The 24948-nt window shown below is 38.9% G+C and overlaps 1 protein-coding gene across 1 annotated transcript; it reads right to left on the bottom strand.

Annotated features, from left to right (window-relative positions):
• Positions 1-559: 559 nt before the first annotated feature.
• LOC136679304 (complement C1q tumor necrosis factor-related protein 4-like) lies at positions 560-24948 on the bottom strand. The gene is made up of 2 exons (XM_066657752.1): positions 24798-24948; positions 560-3013 (listed from the first exon to the last, which is right to left on the bottom strand). The coding sequence occupies exon 2, from the start codon at positions 3009-3011 to the stop codon at positions 1920-1922; it is 1092 nt and encodes a 363-aa protein (XP_066513849.1). The 5' UTR covers positions 3012-3013; positions 24798-24948; the 3' UTR covers positions 560-1919.

Here is a 24948-nt window from a genome sequence, read left to right as displayed (position 1 = left end):
CAACAAATGAGCACTAACCTACTGGCAGAATCCAATATACTAGCAGAAAGTAACATTACTTTAGGGTTTTTTTCCTTGTTCTGACCATGTTTTGACATTTATTTCAAAACATGAAGGCCCACTTCTAATAGTCACACTCATGCACTGCTGTTGTTCTGGTTTAGACCATTTGGTTTGCTATGTTATTTAGCTGTTGTGTCAGATCAGGTCAGTGGGACATTTATTCAAAATCTTGTTACATTGTACAAAATGAACATAAAAAAGTTCACCATTGTCTCGATTGTAATTTACTATATTTATGAAAATCACAGTTCATCACGAAAAAGTGTTTGTACTGATAGTTGTGACTTATAATTTATGCTTTCTTTTTTATTTGTGAAAGAGATCAAATCAACACTTTTTTGGTGTAAACTTTTGTAAGTGTATTGTTTTAAAAATCAAAAAATGTGTTAGGTCCAGACTGGTAATTGTATAAATAACAAAAACACAAAGGCTAAAACAAGTTGAATGAATGCAATTTATAGCCAGGCTTTATGATCACAAGCATACTGAATTGGACGGAAAATGAAAGAGACCATGGTACTGTTTACATTTAGGTTTTTTTTTTTTAATTCATTTTGCTTTGAGCTTTGGTGTAGGTCACAGAAGCTTCCACTAAACACTGCACACACTGTACGTAATCTCAGGGAGCCTGAGCTCAGACTTAACAAACAGAAAAATACTATTTCAGAACTCTTATTTGCAGTTTCACAACAACATATCCGTTCCTGACCATATATAACAGTACAAATCACTGACACAAGTCACAAAATAAAAATGTTAACATTCACTTATATTCAATTAGGTAAAAAACAAACAAACAAAAAACCCCATAAATTACATATTTTTTACAGGTTGGAATTGTGCACATTTAATATATGTATGTTTATATATGTATTTTTTAAAAAAAATTTTAACTGCAGCATGCACAAGTTTATGTCAAGCAAACTTGTGAAATGTATTTAAAAATATGGGGATGATGAAAAAGAAGAGTCAATTTTTTGCTAGATAAAAGGTGAAGAGATTTCCATAGAAAAGTGGTGTCCTGGCAACATAGAGTCTCTACTTGTTTATCTTCCTTTCTATTTACCCTCCCTTTTTTGTTACACCTAAAAACAGGCACAGTGTCCTAGTAAGTGCAAAAGAATTCTTAGCAAAATTCCAAAAAATACAGTGCTCTTGAGATCAACAACATTAGCAATGTTAGCATACACATGCAAATTGTTCGTGCAAACAAATAAAAGAAATGAGAGCAAAATCTTTAAGCAGTGAACTAAAGCTGCATGCTATCTTTCCACTTGTTCACCAATTTGTGCACACACTGGAATCATTTGATTAATACATCCACTGGCTGCCTGAAGTGCTCATTAAAGGTCTGCACTTTTTGCTACTTTGTATTTTATGGTCATTTTTGATGTTACCTTTATAAATACTAATGGTCTCAAGTCTTGATTCGTACCTCTACATGTCTTCTACTTTGTTAAAAAATGTGATGTTATAATTCCTGCCGAATGTAGACTGAAACAAGGCTTTTAATGCACTGCTCTCATTGAGGACCAGTGACTTTACATGTAACCATGTTTTTTTGCCTATTGTATTTATTTATTTATTTGTAATTTTCTTTATTTAAGTTTTGATTTTGTGCTTAAAGTATATCTTCCTAACCCCCACCCCCAAAAATGAGAAATTGCAGGTACGCATAGTCTAATAGGACAGAACAGGACCAAAAGGTGGCAACCTCAGGTCTCCCTGCAAGAGTTCATGAAAGCGAGCAAAGGGAAAGGGTTTACCTGGATATTATCCACATCCAACCAAATGCTTTCCCTTATTTAGTCCTGCTCACAGACATGTTCAAACATACACCAGTGCGTGGGTCCAACCTACAGCACCCTGTCATGCTTCTGCTGCTGATCGAGGCTGTGGGGGAGCTCTGGATACACCAGGAATCCAGTAAAGGTGATGTACTTGGCATGGTTACTGTAGGCTCCAAACCCATCTCTTTGGTGGCTGTATAGCCACACAGTGTCTCCTCTTCTAAGCGAAAGCATCAGGCTCTGACTCTGTAAGGCCTTCTCTGTGTCACTGTCATCATAAATCATAGCCTGTACCTCCAGATGGTTCTTCATCAGCTTTACTGAAAGGGTCTTGTGGGGCAGCTTGCCAGCATTAAAGGAAAAGTAGTAGGCCCCTGGGACATGACACATGAAGACACCTGAACTCATGTTGAAGTCATTGCCAATGTTCACAAACTCTGTGTCAAATGTTATGGGCTTGTGCTCTGGGTAATTTTTGTCAACACCCACAATGCTCTCTGTGCGACCTACAGAGAAAGCAGACCTCTGGTCATCATCCTCCTCGATGTCTCTCTTCTCCTCTTTGACATCTACTTGCTTCTTTTCTTCACCAATATGCTCTGACACATGGTCAACGCTTATCGGTGTCTGCTCCTTCTGTGCTGGCTCCTGGAAGCCATAGACATCCGGGTAGATCATGTAACCATTGAAAGTTGTGTAGTGGCCTGTGTTGCTGTAGATGGCGTAGCGAGGGTCCCCATGGAGGCGCAGCCAGATGGTGTCACCAAAGTCCAGCTGCAGCATGGCACTTTGGCTCTGGACCTTACGTTCCTCTCCAGCATTCTCATCGTAGACGATCGCCTGCACCTCATTGCGGTTCTTCATCAGCATCACAGACAAGTCCCTGCGGGGGAACTTGCCCACAGTGAAGGAGAAGTAGTACGCTCCAGGGATCCGGCAGCGGAAGAGGCCCGTTTTGGGGTCAAAGTCACCACCGATGTTGACATAGATCTTGTCGAATGTGACCACCATCTTGGGGCCACCCTCCATGCTGTTGGTGCGTGCCACAGAGAAGGCAGACCGCAGCTGAGTCGTGTCGGACATTCGCGCAAAAGCCCAAGCAGCCGTCACATGGCACAACACACACAACAGCAAGGGCCTGGAGCCTGGCAACATCATTTCTGCCAAGAGAAGGAAGAGGGAGAAAAAAAACACACCAGGATCAGGATAAGAGGAAAAAGTGATTAAATATTTAATTTATAATGAATATTTAATATTTAATTTAATTTAATAATGACATCAATTAATTAAATGATTTTTCATTTATAAAATGTGTGAAATGAATAAATGAATGTTAAACATACAGGGAACATCAATAAATAAAATGAAAAATTATGGTTAAAATTAAAATGTGGCAGCTGTTTCACTTTGCTGTCACAGTGTATGTAATGAAATATAGCAGATATACACTGATCAGCCAAAACATTAAAATGAGCTTTACCATTAGTCAACACTATGGTAAATGGTATGGCGGCCATAGCACCCAATGAATCTAAGCATGTTTGGGCCTGGCCAGTCAAGTAGACTTGAAACTGGAAGGTTGCTGGTTAAATTTTCATGGTGGTGGGAGTGAAGGAACGGCTTGCTCGTGAATAAAATCACTACATCTGTCTCTGTCTGTCTGTCAGTCTATTTATTCACATATTTACATGCATGCTTTGGAACAGTTCAACATACTACTACATTAAGAGTGGCAGAAAGAGACTCTTAGAACAGTTCTCTGTATTAAATATGGTGCAATAGGGGCATATTCCACAGACAATTTCCATTTGACCACATTGCTGTTGGTGAACCATGTCTTTAGAAGAAACCCCCCAAAGAACAGTCTCTCTGTCCTACAGACCTCTTTCATGATTTTGTGAATAGATTGAACAAATCCTTTATCATTCCACCTCTTAATCCCACACCTGGCAATCCCCTGGGCTTTGTTATATCCTGCTCCTGCTAACATGCCTAATTCAGATAAATATTCAGGGCTTCATTAGCTAGGTCAGGAAAAACCTTTGCAGTCATTTAGGAAAAATATCAGTACAATTGTGTGCAAAGTCTGTTTTTGGTTTGTTTATATTTAGAAGCTTTTTGTGTGTGTTGTTTGTACATGGCTGAAGTTGAACTTGTCTGTACATTTTTACTCACTGTTTGAATTACCAGAGATTCATTTTTAACTTGAATTACTTAGATTTATAGCACTTTCAGCCTGTGTTTACACAAATAAAGTTAGTGCACTAACTGCTAGAGCAATAGCTTCATCTCAGTAGGCTTGGGGGTAGAGTCAATGTCTAAATACCTCCAAAACTGTGTTTTTCTTCCATAGAGAGAGAGAAAGCCTAACATATCTGACCAAGACACTTTGTGGTTTTTTTTTTGTTTGTTTGTTTGTTTTTACCTATTTACTGACACTGGGGCTTTGAAAGGCTGGGAGTCTGTGAGAGCACAGTTGGCTTTTCTGGGTTATTAGGATTAGCCACATCATTGTTTATAGCAAATGTGACAGGTTTGAACAGTTGACAGATGTAGACCTCTGGTATTGTGTTAGCAGCATTTCAAAAAGAAGAGATTCAAGGCTTCACGTGTCTCAGAGGAAGCATGTGCTTTCCCTCATTCTTCCAGGGTTTGATGCCAGGTGTGTGACTGGGGGGCTTGTTTGCAAAATCACTACTCAAAATAGTTCTGAAGGCAGCACTGCCCTCAAAGTAGAGTGCATGTAATTGGTTCGGAAAATAACCAAATAAATAAAAAACAACAGGCTGAGCTTATCTTTAGAATGGTGTTTCTTCCACTGTGCTTCATCTGTGATGGATGCACTGCACAAAACTTCATTCTACATTCTATATTTTTGCTAGTCTCATAGAAAATTCTCCCAATTAGCTAGGACTCCAGTAATCAAACCATGTCACCTATCTGAGGGGGTGAGAGCATGCAAATTCTTATGCAAAGCCAACTACCGCCTCTTTTCAAACTGCTGCTAACCCAGCTGCAGTGGACCATTCAACACCCATGAGGCAGAACACTAAATGTTCAGGTCTGCTATGCAAGCTAACAGACACATGCACATTGTGTTTGCGATGGGGGAAGAAGGGGAGTCATCCTATCCAACCCGAGAGAGCAAGGTCAGTTGTGTTGTAATGGCCTCACAGGCTGGAAAGCTGGAGGCATCACCAAAGATCAAATAGTGATCTCCCAAAGAAAGGGCCAACAAAATATTTTCAATCACACAGGATGACCTACAACATTCACTCTAAAATAAAAGTGCTAATATAGCTGACACTCCTTCTGTTGTAGAATAGCGACCTGCTGTACACATAGACTGGATCCCTGTGTCTCATTAATAATAATCATTATGCATGCCAGTGGCAGTAGGGGGTAAGATCAAAACCAGAATATAGCACTGCCTTCGGAGCCTGTAGTATGATAAGAAGACTAATAACGGCTCAGACCCCCTTTCTTGCCTGAGGAGAGAAACTTAATGAGACTCACTGAGGCTAGGAACAGCATAGAGAAACCAGAGCTGACTCAACACCACAGCAGCATTTCACATTCTGACTATTTCTGCCCTGCTTTGTTTTACCAGAGTTTCACCATCATTTACTAACATGAATACAATACGCAAATTGGATCTGTACATGGCATCTTTTTTTTTTTTTTTACAAAATGAGGAGGTGGATGGGGAGTTAAAATCTGATCCAGTGGTCATTGGTCATAGATCTCTCCAGTGTTTGACTCAACCTTTGTAGGTTGTGCTCTGTGACTCAAACTTATCTAAAGTTCTTTTAATAATTCCTGCATTGTCTTCAAGTTCTTATTAAAAACAATTCTAGAATCAGTTTTTGTTAAGAATTTTTTTCCATTTTTGTAAAAAATAATAATTCCAGTAAAACATCCATAGAGGGCAGCACGGTGGTGCAGCAGGTAGTGTCTCAGTCACACAGCTCCAGAGACCTGGAGGTTGTGTGTTCAAGTTCCTCTCCGGGTGACTGTATGTGAGGAGTTTGGTGTGTTCTCCCTGTGTCCACGTGTGTTTCCACCGGGTGCTCACATGGTCCAAAACCACACGCTGGTAGGTGGATTGGCTACTCAAAAGTGTCCATAGGTGTGAGTGAATGTGTGTGTGTGTGTGTGTGTGAGTTGCCGTGTGAACGTGTAGTCCCACCTTGTGCCCAGTGATTCCGGGTGGGCTTCGGACCCACCGCAAACCTGAACCGTATAAGCATTTACAGAATAAATGACTGAAAAAAACCATAGTGTAATAAATTGAAACAGTATATTTTCATTGTTGAAAAAAATCCTTACATCTACAAAAGGTAACTTTACATTTATAAGGAAATTCCATCCTTTTATGATATAATAGGATTTTATTTTTGTTGGCTCATTTGTCTTTAAAGCAGACTGAGTTCTACAATGAATGCTTTAAAATATTCACCTCAAAAAGAATGTATTGTACCATCCTCAATGCCAAGAGGTGGCTAGAGGGCTATAAAGCTCCCAGGATTAAGCCGAAGAGCAGCCAGTGTTTCTTATAGAGAGTTCCTCGTCCACCATCAGTACCTGATCACATTAATTTGTCTTTAGATTCACAGAGAAATTGTCCATCAACTTGTGTAAGGCCCTCTCAGATAAGTAGAAACTACTAGTGCATCAAAGATGACCATTCTATTGTTAAATGAGCTGGTGCCCTACATTTACACGTCCACAAACTACTTCAAGTTTATTACAAATTAATTTCAGTATGATATTAAATAAACAGGGTCATTCTACCTTCACTAGGATTTGCAAATATATAATAGAACAGTAAGTACATCAAGACTTTGCAGTAGACTGATGCATCAAAAAAAAAAAACCAAAAAACAAGAAACTATTCTCAAGGGTCGAACGTAAAGGAGCTGTCCGAAAGCGATAACTCAAAACCAGGGCTCGATTGATCATTTTCTCACCACATGCACATGTAAGCCGCACTGAGTCTGAGCTGGGGTGGGCAGATGTTCAGACCAGTTGAACGTTTAGCATTCCCCTGGTTCTAGATAGCCACTGATCCATGAGATAATACACAGTGATGCTCCAGCGCTGAGAATCTCCCAGGCACGTATAAGGCAAATATGAATAATAATGGAAAGCAGGTTTTCTCTTAATGAGATCTCCTGAGACTCGAGAAAAACCCCAATTTATGTTTCACTGATTTCAGAATGGGCACAACCCACTCCAAAAAAATAGGGAATAGGCTCTCAGCCCCTGGTGCAGCTATGATTTCAGAATTGTCTACATATAGACAAATGTAACAAAATACTTTAAAGAATTAAGGAATGTTTCATGTAGAGAATATAGAGATGTAGGAATGTAGAGAATATAATACACTCTATTTTAATGTGTACGAATTAAGAAGGTTCAGTTATCCACACACTTGCTCGTATAATTACCACAAAAAGAAATGGTCTGGGATAGTCTGGAGCAGCCACACTGTAATCAAAGGCTACCTTGGTCAATGTGTAAATAAGGCAAGGGGGTACAAGGCCCACAGTATTGGGCTGTGGAGTGGTGGAACTGCATTTTCTAAAGTAATATGATCTGTAAATGTGGTAATACTTGAAAATGCTCTGGTGGATGTATGCCATCAAATCCTCACAGCAATGTTCCAACATCTAATGCAAAGCCATTCCTGAAGAGCTGAACCAACTCCCTATTAATATAACAGATTTCAGCAGAAATTACTTGAATGAACAAGTGTTTGTATTCTATTGGTCATCTAGTGAAATGACATCAGCCATTACATTAAAACAATCAGTGTTTTGACAGTCATTGTCTATTTTATCAGCTCCACTGACCATTCAATAATTCTTCAATACTTCATATGTTCTGCAATAATCAGTTTTATTAATTCCATTGATTTGCTTCATGTTCACTTTCTCGAACAAATAAAAACAGAAATATTTTAGGTGAAATATTTTTTTAGAAATATTTTGCACCATTTGTCATAACAGCATTTCTTCCTTTTACACATAGGGTATGCTGAAAGTGTGAGATAATTAAAGTGTAAATCTGCAATTCCTAATTTAATATGAATTGAAAGATTCAGAAAGGACATCTATTTATGATCATTGTGCAACTATACAATTAAATTTGACCTCTGCGTTTAACCCAACCATAGCAGTGAACACACACACTCACACTAGTGATTAGGGCAATGAACACACACACACACCTAGAGCAGCAGGCAGCCATCTTCAGTGCATTTGCAAGATTAGGTGCCTTGCTCAATGGTACTTCAGTCATGGATGTTCCCGCCAGTAATGGGGATCAAATCGGCAGCCTTCCCGTACCAAGACCAATACTCTAACCTTTAGGCCATGACTGCCCCTCATGAAAAATTAGGCTGGGTGGTGTTAGACTCTCTTAATATTATCTTCTTTTGGTCATGGAATATCAGAGTTAGTGCTGTAATATGTGTTTTTGCCAGACCGCCTAGAAGAGGTGTTTTTTTTTTTTGTTTGTTTTTTTTTGCCAGAACTAGATAAGCAGTGGGTGACACGGTGGCGCAGCAAGTAGTGTCGCAGTCACACAGCTCCAGCGGCCTGGAGGTTGTGGGTTCGATTCCTGCTCCGGGTGACTGTCTGTGAGGAGTTGGTGTGTTCTCCCTGTGTCTGCGTGGGGTTCCTCCGGGTTGGTAGGTGGATTGGCGACTCAAGATTGTCTGTAGGTGTGAGTGTGTGTGTGTGTGTGTCTGTGTTGCCCTGTGAAGGACTGGCGCCCCCTCCAGGGTGTATTCCCGCCTTGTGCCCAATGATTCCAGGTAGGCTCTGGACCCACCGCGACCCTGAACTGGATAAGCGCTTACAGATAATGAATGAATGATAGATAAGTGGTTACAGAGAATGAATGACTGACTGACTCCTAATGTTGAAATGCACATGCACGAGCAGGAACCTTTAGTTCAGCCATATTTCACAGAGAGAACTTAAGGTGGCCCAACTACACCACTACACTGTCTGTGGTTAGTTCAGCCATATTTCACATTCCACTTCATGAACTAAATTTCGAGCCGTTCGGCATTTTTCCACCAACATAAACTGGTTTGCGAACCAGACAAATTTGTTCTCAGCTGGAACCAAAGAACAGACCATGGCTGAATAATAGGAAATAAGACATGAACACGCTCTGTTTGTGTGAGTTTCTGTGGCTATGTTTGGCTCTGCGTTAATTAGCTATGTTTCTCCACTGTTCACAAGCTCAGTAGGACGGCTTGGAACTCGGCAACATTTCGACATGTATTATATCTCACAGGGAGAGGAGGACTGCTAAATTTGTCTTATTTCACGTGAGTGTGTGTCTTTGCCTGAACAATTGTAAAAGGAAATGGTGGGGAGACATTTTGTGGCGTTAGTGTTTATAAAACTCTATACATCTGCGCATAGCCTCCTTAAACTTAATATGCTTTAACTTGTTACACCGAATAAATAAGTAATTGTAATTCTTAATATCAACTAAATGTTCTTGGTCTTCTTTGTTGGCAGATTGTCTAGTATTTATTTTTAAATAAAATAAACAAGAAAAATACTGATACCAGTGTTATATTATGAACAAAACTTTGTGCTCTTTTTTTCATTTCTGCATTAATTAGTCCTGCCCTCCATATTTTCTGTACAACACTTTCACATATTAAAAGCCACATGTAAACAAAGACCTTGATATGAAGCACCAAAACTTTACCAGACCTTTGACAAGGGTATGTATTTTGGGCTTTCCTGTTTTTGTGGCCAGAACCACCTCTGTGACAGTGGCTACATAGCTAATGGCGGTCTGGCTAAACTAGGCTTGCCTAGTTTCTCTTTGCTCCTGTGGGTACGTTAACCAAACCATGTATCTAGCTATGAGCTTTCAGTACTTTGTCTGTTGAGTGGCTGAGTTTCTTTTAAGTGTTTGCTAGTATCCATTATGTTGTGTAAAAACTAAACGGGAAAGCATTGGCTGCTCATGTTTTTGGAAAAATGCTGGTGCATTGTGGGAAATGTAGTTCTTGTAGTAAATACTCATAGTGTTTTCTGGAGTCCTGCTCAGCAATCCAGGATTGATTTGACTTTTTACAGCTTTGATTTTAGTAAGGGACAGCAACATTTCACTGGGGCATGTGCCTCAGTAAATTGGCACTAATAATGTCCCTGTTTGGGGTTGTGTGTCAGATATGGGTCCTTGTCTGTAAGGAATTTGGTGTGTTCTCCTTTTGTCTGTGTGGGTTTCCTCCTGGTGCTCTGGTTTGCCTTAACTGTCCAAGAACAGTGTCCATACGTGTGAGTATGTGAGTGACCGTGTAAGTGTTTGATGTTCTATGATGGACTTCTGCTTTGCACCCTGTGATTCCATGTAAGCTCTGGGCTCTGACTCTCAACATGGTGAAGCAGTTGACATGTGTGTTGCGCTGGCAAGGGTGGATCAGACACAGCAGTGCTGCCGGAATCCACAGTGTCCCTGCTGTACTGAGAATAGTCCACCAGCCAAAAAAAAAACCCAAAAACTGTGTCCTGACCATTGAAGAACAGTCTATGCCGAGCAACAGATGAACTACTGTCTGTAAATGTAGGCCTACAAAGAGCACCTATGTGGTTAGTGATGCTGATCAAATGGACGGTGAATGTAGAAACAAGGAGGATATTTGGATGTTATGGCTGATCGGTGTACACAAATCCTAATGATGTTTTTCATAAGTCTGTTTTTTATTATTTTCCAGGAGAGACAGAATTAATGCTCTTACAGAGAAAATCACAGTTAAACAAAAGGACACATCGATGCATCTCTGGGCTGTTGTCTGAATGGCTTATCTATTTTTATCAGAGCTCAGCTTTCATCTTCCAAAATGTGAGCCCAGCTGTATGTCCAGGCCTGCGACGCAAAACAAAGCGAGAATGAAAGGAGACAGAGAGAAGAGCATGGAGACAATGAGAGAACAGTTGCAGGGGGAAATCAAAGAGGGCCATTTCCACCTGGGTTGGATTGATGGGAATCTGTATTGTAGAAAATCAATAGAGGCAGAAATAATTCGGCAGCTGGGAGTGAGGCCAGTTCTTTTCCAAAGCTTTTCAAACTAAAGTGCAAGCCCACAAAATGAGAACATGAAGATGATGACGGTCTGTAAAAGCCTCATCATAGAAACGCATGAAGAAGAATGCCCCAGGATCGATGCTTTAGAAACACTGCCGTTCTCTGCGAAAGTGAATGACTATGATAACCAGCACCAAAATGAACAGACACTTTCAGACATTCTCTGTCACTTTTTCCGAAATGAACAGTACTCATACATACAGTACTGTGCAAAAGTTTTAGGTAACTGAGGTCAAAGGAATCCAACACTAATATTCTAATATCCTGATATTGTGTGTGTGTGTGTGTGTGTGTGTGTGTGTGTGTGTGTGTGTGCGTGCGTGCGTGTGTGCGTGCGTGCGTGTGTCGAATCAGCTTAGATGATAGCCTTTAAACCTGTCCAGCCAACACTTGGCACTGATTGTTTAGAACCTAAGCTTATGTGCAGCTGCTCTAGATCATTCCATTTAATGCTTTCATCGTGCTTTTCAATGGAGATTACACAAACTGTTCTTCATCTATGTCCACAATGTGTCCAGAATAGATCTCAGGAGGACACAATAAATTCTGCCTGGGACTCCTGGTGTGTTCAGTATGGTTAATCACTAGTGTTTGTTTGTGTGTGTGTGTGTGTGTCTGTGTTTTCATTGCCATGGATGGTTTAAATATGGAGGTCTAGTTAATCTTTTGTTGTAGTTTTTCATGAATGTGTGCTTAAATTGTTATTTGCATGATGCAATGTTTCTTCATATCATTGGAGAATGTATTGTATATGGTTCTATATATCATTGCTGTCCAATAAAAAATGACATCATGTGAGCATTCATCCTTCACACTGTGTAAAAATTATGTGAAGAATGGACCAATACACTGTGTAAAAATTATGTGAAGAATGCTCCAAAATTATTTTTATAAAATAATTGTACATTTACTTGCACTGAAAGTTAAAAGGGTTGTTTTCTTTCTCCTGTAAACTTGCTACTCAGAAGCTACATGCTTCTGTGAAAAAAGGTTCTTCTGTTCTCACAATGTCCATGTTGTAATGATAGAAGAAACCTTTTAGGAGCTATATAGAAACATACAGCACAATGCCCATGAAGATGAAGACATATTTCACTATGCAAAGAATAATATATAGGCATAAAAATGCATATAAACGGTTCTATACAGGACTGATGCTTCAGAACAGAAACACTGATTAAAGATAATTTTTCAGAGAGTAGGGATTGAAAGATAACTAAAATACAACTACAAATAATACCAGACTGCCTTAAGCAGGGCTAATTACAGCTCATACACAGCTTAAAATGATGCAATAAATCTGGGGTCCTCCCAGAGCAAGGTTGTTGTTCTTGCCAAATGGTTGGAAAAAGCAAATAAATAAAGAAATATGGAAATAGAATCCCATGTGTGCCTGCCAATAGAACCGTTATATTTTTTCCTCCTCACGGCACACAGTGGCATATCCTCTGAGAGCCTGCTCGGCTTCTGCTTGCCTTTCCACTCGAGTAACAACCAAGAAGGACTAACTGAATAATGAAATATCACAAATCCACACATTCCAAAGCCTCGGGGAGACGTTCCCCTGGACGGGTGAAGCTTAGCATGGGCTGAATTACTCTGATAATGGTGACTCTATACTCAAAAAGGCTTCTTTGGAGCGATGCCCTGTTGGTTCTCTAGAGAACGTCTCAATGGATGGTGTGTTATAGAGCCATTTTGTGCCAGTGCGAAGGTTGTGTCTGAGCCAAGAATCATTTTCTTTTTTTTTTTTTTTTAATTTGAAATCAAAATGGACACACCATGTAGTAGCACATGTACATATGCTCACCCAAAATGCTCTCTGAAATTAAATGTATTAACAAGGAGTTTGATTAACACCACCACCCACCCCAACCCACACACACCCTTTACTGCGGTAATAGCTATTACTTTTCAGGCAAGGTTTTACACTACATATAGTAAAATTGCTGTGAGGATTTGATTGCATTCATGAGTGCACATGTGAGGTAATGCTGTTGTATAGTTGTGGAACACACTTCCTCATTCCTCATAGAAGACTAGACTTGACATAGAAGTTCTACTGCTCCACATACCAAACTGTTTGTGTACAATTTAATGTGTCCCTAAGCTTTGCTCATTTTCTTGATGTGGAAGGTGTCACCTACTCCAGAACTGGGCATTATGGGAAAGCAAGTTTGACTAGCCCTCGTTAAGCATGTTAAGCCCATGTGCTTATTTACGGGACGTCCTTTATGAGAATAAAGAGATGGCGGGTTTTGTAACACTCTGCGTACATGTCAGTGGCTCTGTTTCAGAGCATTAGAAATAAGGATGTTAATGCATTAACATGTGGAGCTGCAGATAAGCACTCTTCACTGTTAAAACACTGCTGCTGTGATACTGTCCCTCAGGCACCACAGCTTGTTTCATCCCTCAAATCAATAGGGAGAGCACGATTTTGCCTAAATCTCTTTCACACCAGAGGCTGTTCTAGGACTGAATAGTAAGGGGTCCAAAATCCATAAACACCCATAATAAATATTATGATAATATATATTAACAAAAAAAACCTTTTAGTTAAGAACGCAAAAAATAAAATAAAATGAATTAAAATAAAACCCACAAATGGAAACAGCTGTCACATTTTTTCCATATTTGCATATGAACAAAATTGATAGCACAGATATCAGATGGAAGGACCACTCAACAAATATTTCTTTCAACTCATACACTGAAGACACATAGCAGTGAAAACACTCAAAAAGGCTGCAGTATTGTACTGTTGCCTTTACTGCAACAAAAATAAGATGCAATGTAACTGTTGCATCATTTAAGGGAGAACAGATGCTTTAAATAAGAAGCTAACTTAATGCATGAACCCCACACGAAAGAAAGACTTTTTTAAAACCCAAGGTAATGTAACAAAGTCATTTTTTAAAAAATCTTTTTTTTTACTGTAAATAAATAAATAAATAAATAAATAAAGTCCTGTAGAAGCATATTGTCGTTTCGCTAAAAGTAGAGATGGTGCAATTGTCCCTTCAAAGGCGCATTATTGGTCTTAAACTCCAGCTGTGTATTTTAACTATACAAACCCCATTTCAAATAAAGCTGGGACAGGGTGCAATATGTAAATCGTAAATATACTGTATATTTTCTAAAGGGGGATCTGTCTGTTGGGGTTATGATTGTTGTGTAGTGTGACCACCACAGTGTAGCAGGTCAAGTCTTTTAAAAAGACATCTAAAACTGTGTATAACACGGGCTATATTTGAAATATAGTTAGGAATGTCACCCATCATGGCCAGTCAGATTTCTGGGGTAGCCGCCTGGCCACTTCAGAGTACTCCACTGCTTCCCTCACAGAAAAACACACACTAGCAGAGTTCTCCCTACAGACTGATAACAGATGACCAATAAGACACTGACTGTAGCTTTGGCTGAGTGTTTTTGATGCATTATTGATGACCCAACAGGTTCAGCAACTGGCTGCACTCACCAATGGGTCGCACAGTAGTAACCTCTCAGACCAACAAATGCCAAGCGTCTGTTAATGGTAATTTCCCCATTGAAAATAGGGCAAGAGTGTATGTGTGTGTGTGTGTGTGTGTGTGTGTATGTGTGTGTGTGACTGAGAGAGAGAGAGAGAGAGAGAGAGAGAGAGAGAGAGAGAGAGAGAGAGAGAGAGGTCGGAGCTGCTGAATCAAAGATCTGAGTTCCAGTGTGAGTGTTGCACTTTAGAACATGGACTCCAGGGCCCTGTTATCGTGCACTCTCTCTCTCTCTCTCTCTGTCTCTCTCTCTCTCTCTCTCTCTCTCTCTCTAAATCCCCCAACCCCTCTCTGTCTTTCTTTCTGTCTTGTCACCCTGTCTTTCTGCTCTCTCTAACAGCGCTTATTACCAGCTTCTGCTACAGCTGGTTCCACAGAGCCCCTTAGTCTCATATTCTCTCTCTCTCTCTCTCTCTCTCTCTCTCTCTCTCTCTCTCTCTCACACACACACACACACACACACACACACACACACACACACTAACAAGCACACCCTGAGCCTGACAGTACGAGTCTACATAACAACATGAACGAAGGACAGAATTAGTGGCAAAGAAAGGCAAAAGAGAAGAGAGAAAAACTTGATGTATATGCATCACTGCATGTGATATTTTGATATGATACTTACAGTACTGTTCAAATTCAGAGGCCATTTCTTCACAATGGCTTTTAGATGCTACATATTACTTTATGGGCCTTATGAGGCATTAGGAAAGTGAAGTTCAAAGGAAAACCAAAACACAATCTAAAAAGGATTAGAAATATAGAGAACCATAAAGAGAATTTGGGACTCATAATAACTATGTCTCAACAGGGCTTCTCTGCCCCAGTGCTCACTGCAGATGTGGGGAGGCATAAATGGTCCAAATGAATCCAAATGTATAAAGAATCTTGGCTGCTTTTCAGTCTATAAAATATCACAGTGAGTTGTTGTGAATCTATGTGACTGTCTCAGTGAAAGTCATTACCATTTTAGCAAAGTCATGTCTTTATTACAAACTTTTGGTGGCACTATTTTTCTAGGGTTGACCAAAGTGCAGAATACTCTGATCAGTTCACTTATTAAGATTTCCTCCAGAGAAAATCTTGTTAATATGTCCATGGGGTGTGTTTATATGCTGGAGGAGGTGTAATGTACAAAATAAGCAGTCAATGCCATAGCTGAATGTTTTTGCTTTGAAATGTCAGCATTCCAAAGAGAGTCTCAAACTGGTGGGATCAGACAGCTAGGGTTTCTAACATCATAAACCTAAGGAAACAATTCTGTCAACTGTCAACAAGTGGCAGAATAATTGCATATTCATAAATCTCCCAATGCAGGCACTTTTAGCGGATTAAATGATTACCCGGGAAAAATAAACAATTTAAATGGCAAACCTCATTTTGAGTCATTTTTACCTGTGAAGGTAAGGCTTAGCCCCACAAGCTCATTTATATATTGTATGCCCCTGTCAAATCTAAATTAAACAGTGTACCACAGAGTGGAACCAAGGACAGAATTGCACAGTATAATAGTGCAGCACCAAAAGCAGAATAATGCAGCTTTAGATTCACACATGAAAGATTACAATTGGATGAGGGAGCTTTACACATTTAAGGAAAACAGATATTGGGACATGCCACTGGTTGCACACAAATGAGTATAAAATTGATGACAAAACAGGACACTAATGGGTTAAATTCTTTCCTTAAAGTGTAGTGCTTGTGTTAAACTGTGTTGGTTTTATAAGCTAGCCCCAGTGGGCTCTCCTTGTGTGTGTGTGTGTGTGTGTGTGTGTGTGTGTGTGTGTGTGTGGATAATCTATCATCTCTGACAGGGCTAATGACCCCTAGCCAAGAGATACGGCTGTTGTTCTTCTGGTTAAAACACAGCAGTGGTGTAAAAGCAGTGTTCAAAATGACCCTGTTAGAGTGCTGCTGGTTATATACAGGTTAATCTATTGATGTTCTGCTGCTGTGCTAAATGCACTGCTGTCACTGCCGTGGCATTCAAATGATCTATTTCTAACAATCCTGTCGGAATCTATTAAGAGAACACAACTTAACATGCTATTAACGTTGCAATTTTTTCCACAGCCCCTAAACTACTGAGATTTAGATCTGAGAAATGTATAATAATTAGGGGTGTCACAGTTCATGCATTAATATTTTTAACACTGTTGAAGCATTTTAATAGTTTGTCAATGTTACCCATCCACAGAAGCAAATGACGCAGAAACCACTCAAACCCCACCCTAGGGAGAGCCAGCCTACCTCTGTGTAAATGGCAAGATGGTTGTGAGAAAGAGACCAGAAACACAGCTTTAAAAAAACATTTATACTGAGCTGTGCTGTGTTTAAACCCGAATAAAGAAAGAAGGTTTGTTCAGACGAATGACAGCAGTGAGTACCTGGCAACCAAATCCTCAAAAAAAAAAACTGTATAAAAACGTCTATCAAAATATAGATTCAGCAGGTACATGTCTGTATATTATTGTTAAATAAAAAATAAGTGAAAATCATATACTGTGTTTTCTCAGACAATAGCCCATCACAGTGGACTGTTTAACTAGACTAACTCCAGTTAACCACATTCAAACTGCATTGGTTTCGTCTCATTTAATTTAATTTTAGAGTCTTTGGATTATAAAGGTTCATTTACACTGAACAGCTCACTGCAGAAAGTAACAGAGACAGTGACTTAAAGTATCTCTAAATCTTTGTGTATCGTAACTTTAAATGCCTGTAGTCTGTGCATGTATATCAGTGTGCTACAATGGCAGACCTTAAAATTGATTTTGCTCAGAGGACCGTACTGTAAACAGCTGCACTTAATTGCTTAGGCTTGCACTCCTAAGATATTGAAAGTGAAAAATACATTTGGCTGAAATTAATTTTGTTACACTTACACTTATTTTATTTGAATTTAGGGTCAAATATAAATAAATTCCCCAATTGTATTTAATCACAATCAACTAAGTGACGTGATTAATCTGTTTATTTATTTATTTGCCTGATCCCTTTGCTAATAATTAAAACTCTACTTATAATAAGGAATTCACACCATATAGCAAACATTTCACCATTTTGGAAATACAAAGTGTTGTTCTGACAATGACAATATAATAAGGCAATGTAATGCACTACTATCATGATAAATATAAATATGATATTGCCAATGTGTTTATGTCAAAATACTCAAATTATGCTATTTCAAGGTAGACTTGTTACGTGATTGAACTTCCTTTCATATTTATTTTTCTCCAATTGCAGTTACATAACTTGTATAATCTACACAGAAATGATCAATAGGACTGGACTCTGTAGAGCAGCTGTATGTGAGCCTAAGATCTATATGCTCAGCGCAAAGCAAAGTGTGGAAAAGGGTATTAATACCCTTGATTTAAAAGAGTGAACAAAAGCAGGTCTGAATGATAGCTTCAACATACAGCAACAGCATATCTACTAATAATATATGCAGTGGAGGAGATGGAGCTGGGCTGGAAATGTGTAGATTGGTGCGCTGGAGCCAATAAGGTAAACTAATTAAAAGTAGAGCACAATGGTGGGGTGTGTTGTGAATCCTCGCCGATACCACCATCATGGGCCATCAAAGAGTTTTTAACAGATTGCATCGGCTCAATAAAGTCATTCACACCGTCACCCACTGACCCAGTCAACAACAACTCTCACACACAAGCACAAACAGTCACACACATGCACTAACTCAGTCCACAGAACAGTCACTCACTGACTTAGTCAACAACATTTCTTCAACTGAAATCGTTTTGAGAATGCACTGTGACTTTCAGATGATCTACTGTGTTAGAATAAATATGCTTATGTAAATTTATAATCTGCATATATTTCTATTTTGGTCGCAGAGGAAAGCTAAAGGGCTCACATCATGGCAAACTGAAGTGTTCTTGCTTTTTTGATGTAGTGAACATTGTTCATGTTTCAAAACAATTAACTCCCCTGTCGACACCCTCCAAATATGGAAACTAAGCTTCAAACTTTCTATTTGATGTTCTGTTTTTCTATGCTTGTGTTTGCACTTTTGCGTTTTATGTAATCTTGTGTGGTGCTGTGTGGCTTTGTGCTGCACCATGGACCTGGAGGATTGTTTTCTCACTTCAGTGTGTTGCTGCATATGGTTAATATGACAATAAAACCTCTTGAATTGACATGACTTGAGAAAAGCTTCCTTTGAAAATTATAGATTTGTTTTATATAAACAAATGCATATGAGAAATTTCTCAGCCTTTGAATAAAAGCAAAACAGGCCAATCAAAAATAATTCTCATATGTCAGTGTTCAAGGAACACTAGGTAGTATTTTTACATTCAAAACCTTCAGAATAGTTGTGATGCTCCACTGACCTGTAAAAGGGAGAACAGAGATTCTGTCCTTGCCACTCCAGGCTCAGCACTGCAGAAACTCCACTATGTAACTTTTGGAGGAAGGAAGAAAACCCCCTAATCCCCCTTGATTTCAGGAGAGTGCTGTAAAACTCAATTACACTCAATGTCATTTAAGAACATGAATCTAATTACGGCCCTCCCATCTACAAGATCAATCAGTGTTACGCTGCACAGAGGGAGTGTTTGTTAGCTATAATAACAAAACCAGCCAGTCAGTGTTCTCCTACAAGCATGTTGAGCTGTCCAGCAATTTGAGAAGATACAGAAGCTGGCTTGATGTATCACAGAAAAAGCACGTGCTGGTTTTCATTCTCCGAGCTCAGTGGCATGCTGTGATTCCTACTTTATTGATGGAATTGTTGAAGACTAAATTGAGAAGAAAAACTGGGTAAAAAAAAGATTGTTTTTCATATATAAAATCCACATAAGAGCTACCAGCAGTCCAAAGCACTACAGCATATATTCTAAACACAGACCAGTGCTTCCACATTAGCAAAGAGTTATTCTTTGAAAACTCAGAGACTTCTCAGTGCACATGACACTATACAAACTCACCTCAACAGATGTCATTCAAGAACAAAATCATTTCTAACAAACTTACACAAATCTGCAAAACTAAGGTGTGTAAATTAACATGGAAATAAATTTGATAGATATAAGCAGGACATCCTCTGGTCAGATGAAACTAAAATGAACTTTTTTGGATCACATTGGTTTCAACATGTTTGGAATGGACTTCACCGATCTGCCATTTACAGCCAGTTGTCTTTTACTTTTGAGGTAGCAGGCAATAATTTCACATAATCAAACAGCTAATTTTTAAGAATTTGTAATGCTTGTTTGGAGCATTACAGAGCAAATAATGTGATTTTTATATCATACCTTTGACAGGAAATGTGCTACTGTGCTTTGTTTATGTAGTGTAAAACAAACAAACAAACTGATTGATAAACCAAATTTAAGATTTTTTTTCCTTTCTCCATTTTGGAAACCTGCGTTCACTTTCACATACCTGGCCATTTTTCTATTGCACATTCAAAAAACCAATAGAATTTTTATTTCTAGTTCTAACTCATTCTTTATCTGCTTGAGAAACAGCTGGAACTGTCATAATATTGCTGTTCATGTTCATGCTGTTCATGTCTATGTGGTCAAATTTAGATAATTATCTTCCTTGCTTACATGTTAGCTTAGCTTAATATTACATATGCTGACATTAGATAGCCTTAAATAGTGTGCTTTTCTGTTCTATTCAATCATGTGTGAATATATTCATTCATACTTGGTAACTGCTTGATCCTGTTCAGGGTCGAGAAATAAAATGATCTCAGTTGAGCAAAAAACACTGTGATAGCGAGTTAAATGCTAATAACATCAGTGTTAAATTCCTAGCTGGTTATGTGTATTCAGAAAACTGTTTGAAAAAGAATACATTTAAATAACCATGGATACCACTGTGGTTGACTTCCTTGTCACCTAGCTTGTTTTTGTAATTAGCTTCAGTTACACGCACTGTTGTGGCACCATGGCTTAGTTCATTAAAATTGGGTTGCTTTTAATCAATTTCCCTAAGGGGATTAATAAAGGTAATTCTTCCTCTACCACAATCAGCACAAAGGAAAACACAACTGAGTACCATTATTGATGAATTCCATGCTGGTCTAAGCAGGATTTTTGAACACCACTATGGTGTAATTGATGAATTCCTAGCTGGTCTAAGCTAGTTCAAACCAGATGGCTAATATTGGTCAGGTGCTGGTGTAACTGCTCATCCAGCATTTTCATAGCATAGTGTACTATGCAGCATATAGCAGGGTACTACCATCCAAAACACAACATATTCAGGTTCTTTTAGTAGAGTGGTACCAGAGATGTTGTGCAAAGACAATATGTGGGATTATTATATATCTGTGTCAACTCAGCCTACGCAGTCCACAAAAAATACATGCAGTTTTATGCATTAGATTATTATACAACACAGGAATATGCGCCACACTGTTTTAGCCCTAACATGGGTTTGTATTGCTGTGAATGTGAATGAGTCACTTTCAGCCTGATCCATGTGCACACATAAGCTACTTTCCTGTAATTCTCTTGCATCTAATTCTGGAAGAACACATTATAAAAACCTGTCAAAATATTTCCAAATTACAGCATCAGTAGTTGTCTTTTGATCATAAAATGTTCAATTTCCAAAGACTTTGCCTAATTTAATCTACACTTTACCATTTAAAATGTAGCCTGCTCAAAAGACGAATTCTAACCCTAACTCTAAATCTTACCTAAACCCTAAGATCCAATAGGTCAGAAGCAGCAAGATTTTCTTTCCCCAGCTGGACTAAATTAAACCTTTCCTACAAGAGTTTACAGCACTCTTTCTGTAATCCTTCTTCAGGTAAACAACAGAGAAGCTGTGTGGATTTAGCAAAACAGGGCTACCAATGGATGGAATCCTGTTTGTATTAATATAACAATCATAACTTGTCAATATCTGTGCTGTGCCTACTCATCATATGTACACTGTTTTTCCCCCTAAATTTGTGATGATAGTTGCCAAAATACATTAAGATGTTTTAGAGACTGTTCCAAACCCTTTTTATACATGGTCACACACATGTGAGGGCACTTCATAGGAAAGGTGTAAAACAAAACAAAAAAAAAATGTAATCACTTTATTTGGATCTCTTTAATAATGTTGATATTCTAACTGAAAATCACCAATTTTATTTGATATTAATATTTCCTGCTGATGTCATATTTGATTTATCTGCATACACTGGTGTTTCATACACTGTTTTTTTCACTCAAAATACTGTCAGCATGCTTGGGTCTGACCACTGTTATGAAAACTTAAACACGGCTGTATCCAGTGGTGGTATCCATAGAAACGGGCAAAAATGAAGCAACCTAAATTGTTTATTAATGAATATATAGAACTGACCAATGCTGTTCTGTTGCACTGAACTGTGGGTGATGTTATTTTTCTTTATATCAGCAGCTTTTTCACTGATGGAACCAAACCTATACCCAAAATGGTACATTTCTGTGACAATTCTGTTAATGCTGGGAAATTTATATTGGGATATAGGGAAAAGGTTACTGCATATTGTGTTTGCCTTAGGGAGAATACAAGCCCAGTCTGCTATGTGTATGTTTCTTTGCAATTACAATCAGGCTTTAATAATTACACTAGCATTAATGAACTGTTAAAAGGTCCAGTTATGGGCTGCTGAGTATGGGCTGCTGAGTCGTCTAAGGTGTCAGTGTAAGAAATATCATTGAGATCAGATGAAAATATAAATAAGACTTTAGCATAGATCTCCTGCTGCACAATTCTCCTGAGAGAAAGGCCTCAGTAATCTCCCATGTGTCTCCACACACAAATTGTGCTCAGATTTGCCAGATGAAGTAAATCCTACTCTCTCTGTTATCTCTGTTGTGTCTCGTGTGTTCTTTCTGTCTCATCCAGTTTCTTCTAAGGAATTTTTGGAGAATCACAATTATTTTATTTTATATTAATGCTTCCTGAGCCATTATAGAGCAACCAATGAGCAATACAATTTTACCCTGGGAAGGCTCCCCTCCTTTGCGTGTGAGAGGAGAGATTGCAGAAAAGGATTATGTAAACAACTCTGTTTTAAATGTTTGTTTGCACACTAGACATTTTCTAATTTAGTAAAGTTAAATTATTTTATTTGATAAATACAAACAAACAAACAAATCCCCCCAAAATTAGTATCATGTGAGAAATTTAACATCACAGAATTTAGGCTGCCTATGTTCACATAGATGAAAGGGGAAAGTGCCCTACAGCTGTAGCATATGTATTGTTCAGATGAGAAGATCTTAACCACACGAGCTGCTTTTTATTTTTGTATTTTTGGCCAGTTAATATTACACAATAAAAGCTCTGTTGAAATGGGGTAATGTGTCCTGTTTTTGTAAAACAAACACTGCGGTATACTTCGCATATTGACAAGTTTGTTTCATGTGTGCGTGTGTTAGGTGGGGCAGTTGGTGGCTATAAGCTGAATTACCCATTACTGCTTTATAAAATACAGACTGTCTACTATAAGATGAAGCTTCCACTACACAAGACTACTGCAGTCTGCTGCAACAAGCTGTAAAACACACTCACACAGGACCACATTTCACACTCCCTGGCACATAAACACACTCTGTCCTTTATATGCGCTCATTTTTTATTAGGGTTGAGAAAAAAATATTTGGTGACAATGTGAAACCATCTTTAGATCACAACGACAGAGAGAGAGAGAGAGAGAGAGAGAGAGAGAAAGAGAGAGAGAGAGAAAGAGAGATGGGTGCATAAGGGGGAGGGGGAATAATAGGTGAAAATAAATCAGATACTGTAATGCCTCCAGATCTGCCCCCATTACATATCTATTCATTTCATGTGATGTTATTATTCATACAGGTGTTGACCAAACACACAGAGATTAGTGCCATCCTCTGCCATACAATGCAGTCTAAAGAGCTCTGTGGATTGAAGTCCTTTTGTTTTTATCTGCTGTATAAAACACCACATTCTCTCTTTAAAGGGTTGACAGTCTTGTCCTCTCTCTCTCTCTCTCTCTCTCTCTCTCTCTCTCTCTCTCTCTCTCACAAACACTTACTCTCTCTCTCTCTCTCTCTCTCTCTCTCTCTCTCTCTCTCTCTCTCTCTCTCTCTGTCACTCACACACACTAACACATCTGTGAGTTGAGCACAATTCCGCCTGCCATTTAGGAAAGATCCCCTCACTATACTGATCCATATCAGATCCTAATCAGATGAACAAAGACTGTGGGATTCCCCTCTCTCTCTCTCTCTCTCTCTCTCTCTCTCTCTCTCTCTCTCTCTCTACGCAGACAGGTTTAAAGGCAGTGAAAGTGCATCCCCTTTGTTAATATCGACCCTATATATGCACTGTGTGTGTGTGTGTGTGTGTGTGTGTGTGTGTGTGTGTGTGTGTGTGAGCGAGAGAGAGATTACAGAGAGATACAAAAGAATACGAAAAACATAAGGAGAAATACAAGTGTACAAAAGAAAGGACGAAAGAAAGACAAAAATTAAGAAAGAAATAGAGAAAAATGTAGAGAGAAGGCTGTGAAAATCTGAGTTACAGGGAAAAGAAGAGAGATGCAAAGAAACTAAAAGAGATACTACAAGAAAACGAGAGACAGAGGGAAAGAGAGCTGCAGAGAGAGAGAGTGAGAAAGAGAGAGAGAGAGAGAGAGAGAGAGAGAGACATTCTGAGATAAAGGATCAGAGAGACAGAGAAAAACAAAGAGATAGAGAGAACTGATAGAAAAGTAGAGATAGATACCAATAGAGAAAAAGATAGAGATAAAGGAAAGAGATTGAGCAAAAGGTGAGAGATAGATAGATAGATAGATAGAGAGAGAGAGAGAGAGAGAGAGAGAGAGAAAGAGAGAGAGAGAGAAGATGTAGAGATTGCAGATAGCAAGCTGTGAGATAAACAGAGGCATGGTTCCACATCTACTTTATATTCCTATCAGCTTCACACTTCCAGTAAAGAAAGGCATTAAAACTGTGTGTGTGTGTGTGTGTGTAAGTAATTGCCGAAAAGAAAATATGCACGCAAAGCAGAAGGCTGCGATCCACACTGCATCAGATCAGAGTGAGATGGGGGAGAAAGAGAAGAGGAGGGTAGATAGAGGGACAGATAGAGAGATAGAAGAGAGGGATGGATAGAGAGATAAAGAGAGAGATGAAGGTATAAGTAAGAGAGAGGGAGGTATGGATAGAACGATAGTTAAGTAAAAAATAGATAGATAGATAGATAGATAGATAGATAGATAGATAGATAGATAGATAGATAGATAGATAGATAGATAGATAGATCAGGTTCTTGGTGTTCTTACCACGGTGTTGTAGGAGGTGTTTGGAAAGTTCCCTCAGTGGGCGTATTGAGTGTTAGTCCTCTTTTCCCTCTCCTTTCTCCCTCTTCTCTCTCTCTCTCTCTCTCTCTCTCTCTCTCTCTCTCTCTCTCTCTCTCTGTGTCTTTCTCTCTCC

This window comes from Hoplias malabaricus, chromosome Y (assembly GCF_029633855.1).
Source record: "Hoplias malabaricus isolate fHopMal1 chromosome Y, fHopMal1.hap1, whole genome shotgun sequence".
Classification (NCBI taxonomy): Eukaryota; Metazoa; Chordata; class Actinopteri; order Characiformes; family Erythrinidae; genus Hoplias; species Hoplias malabaricus.
This window is presented reverse-complemented; position numbering and strand designations above follow the sequence as displayed.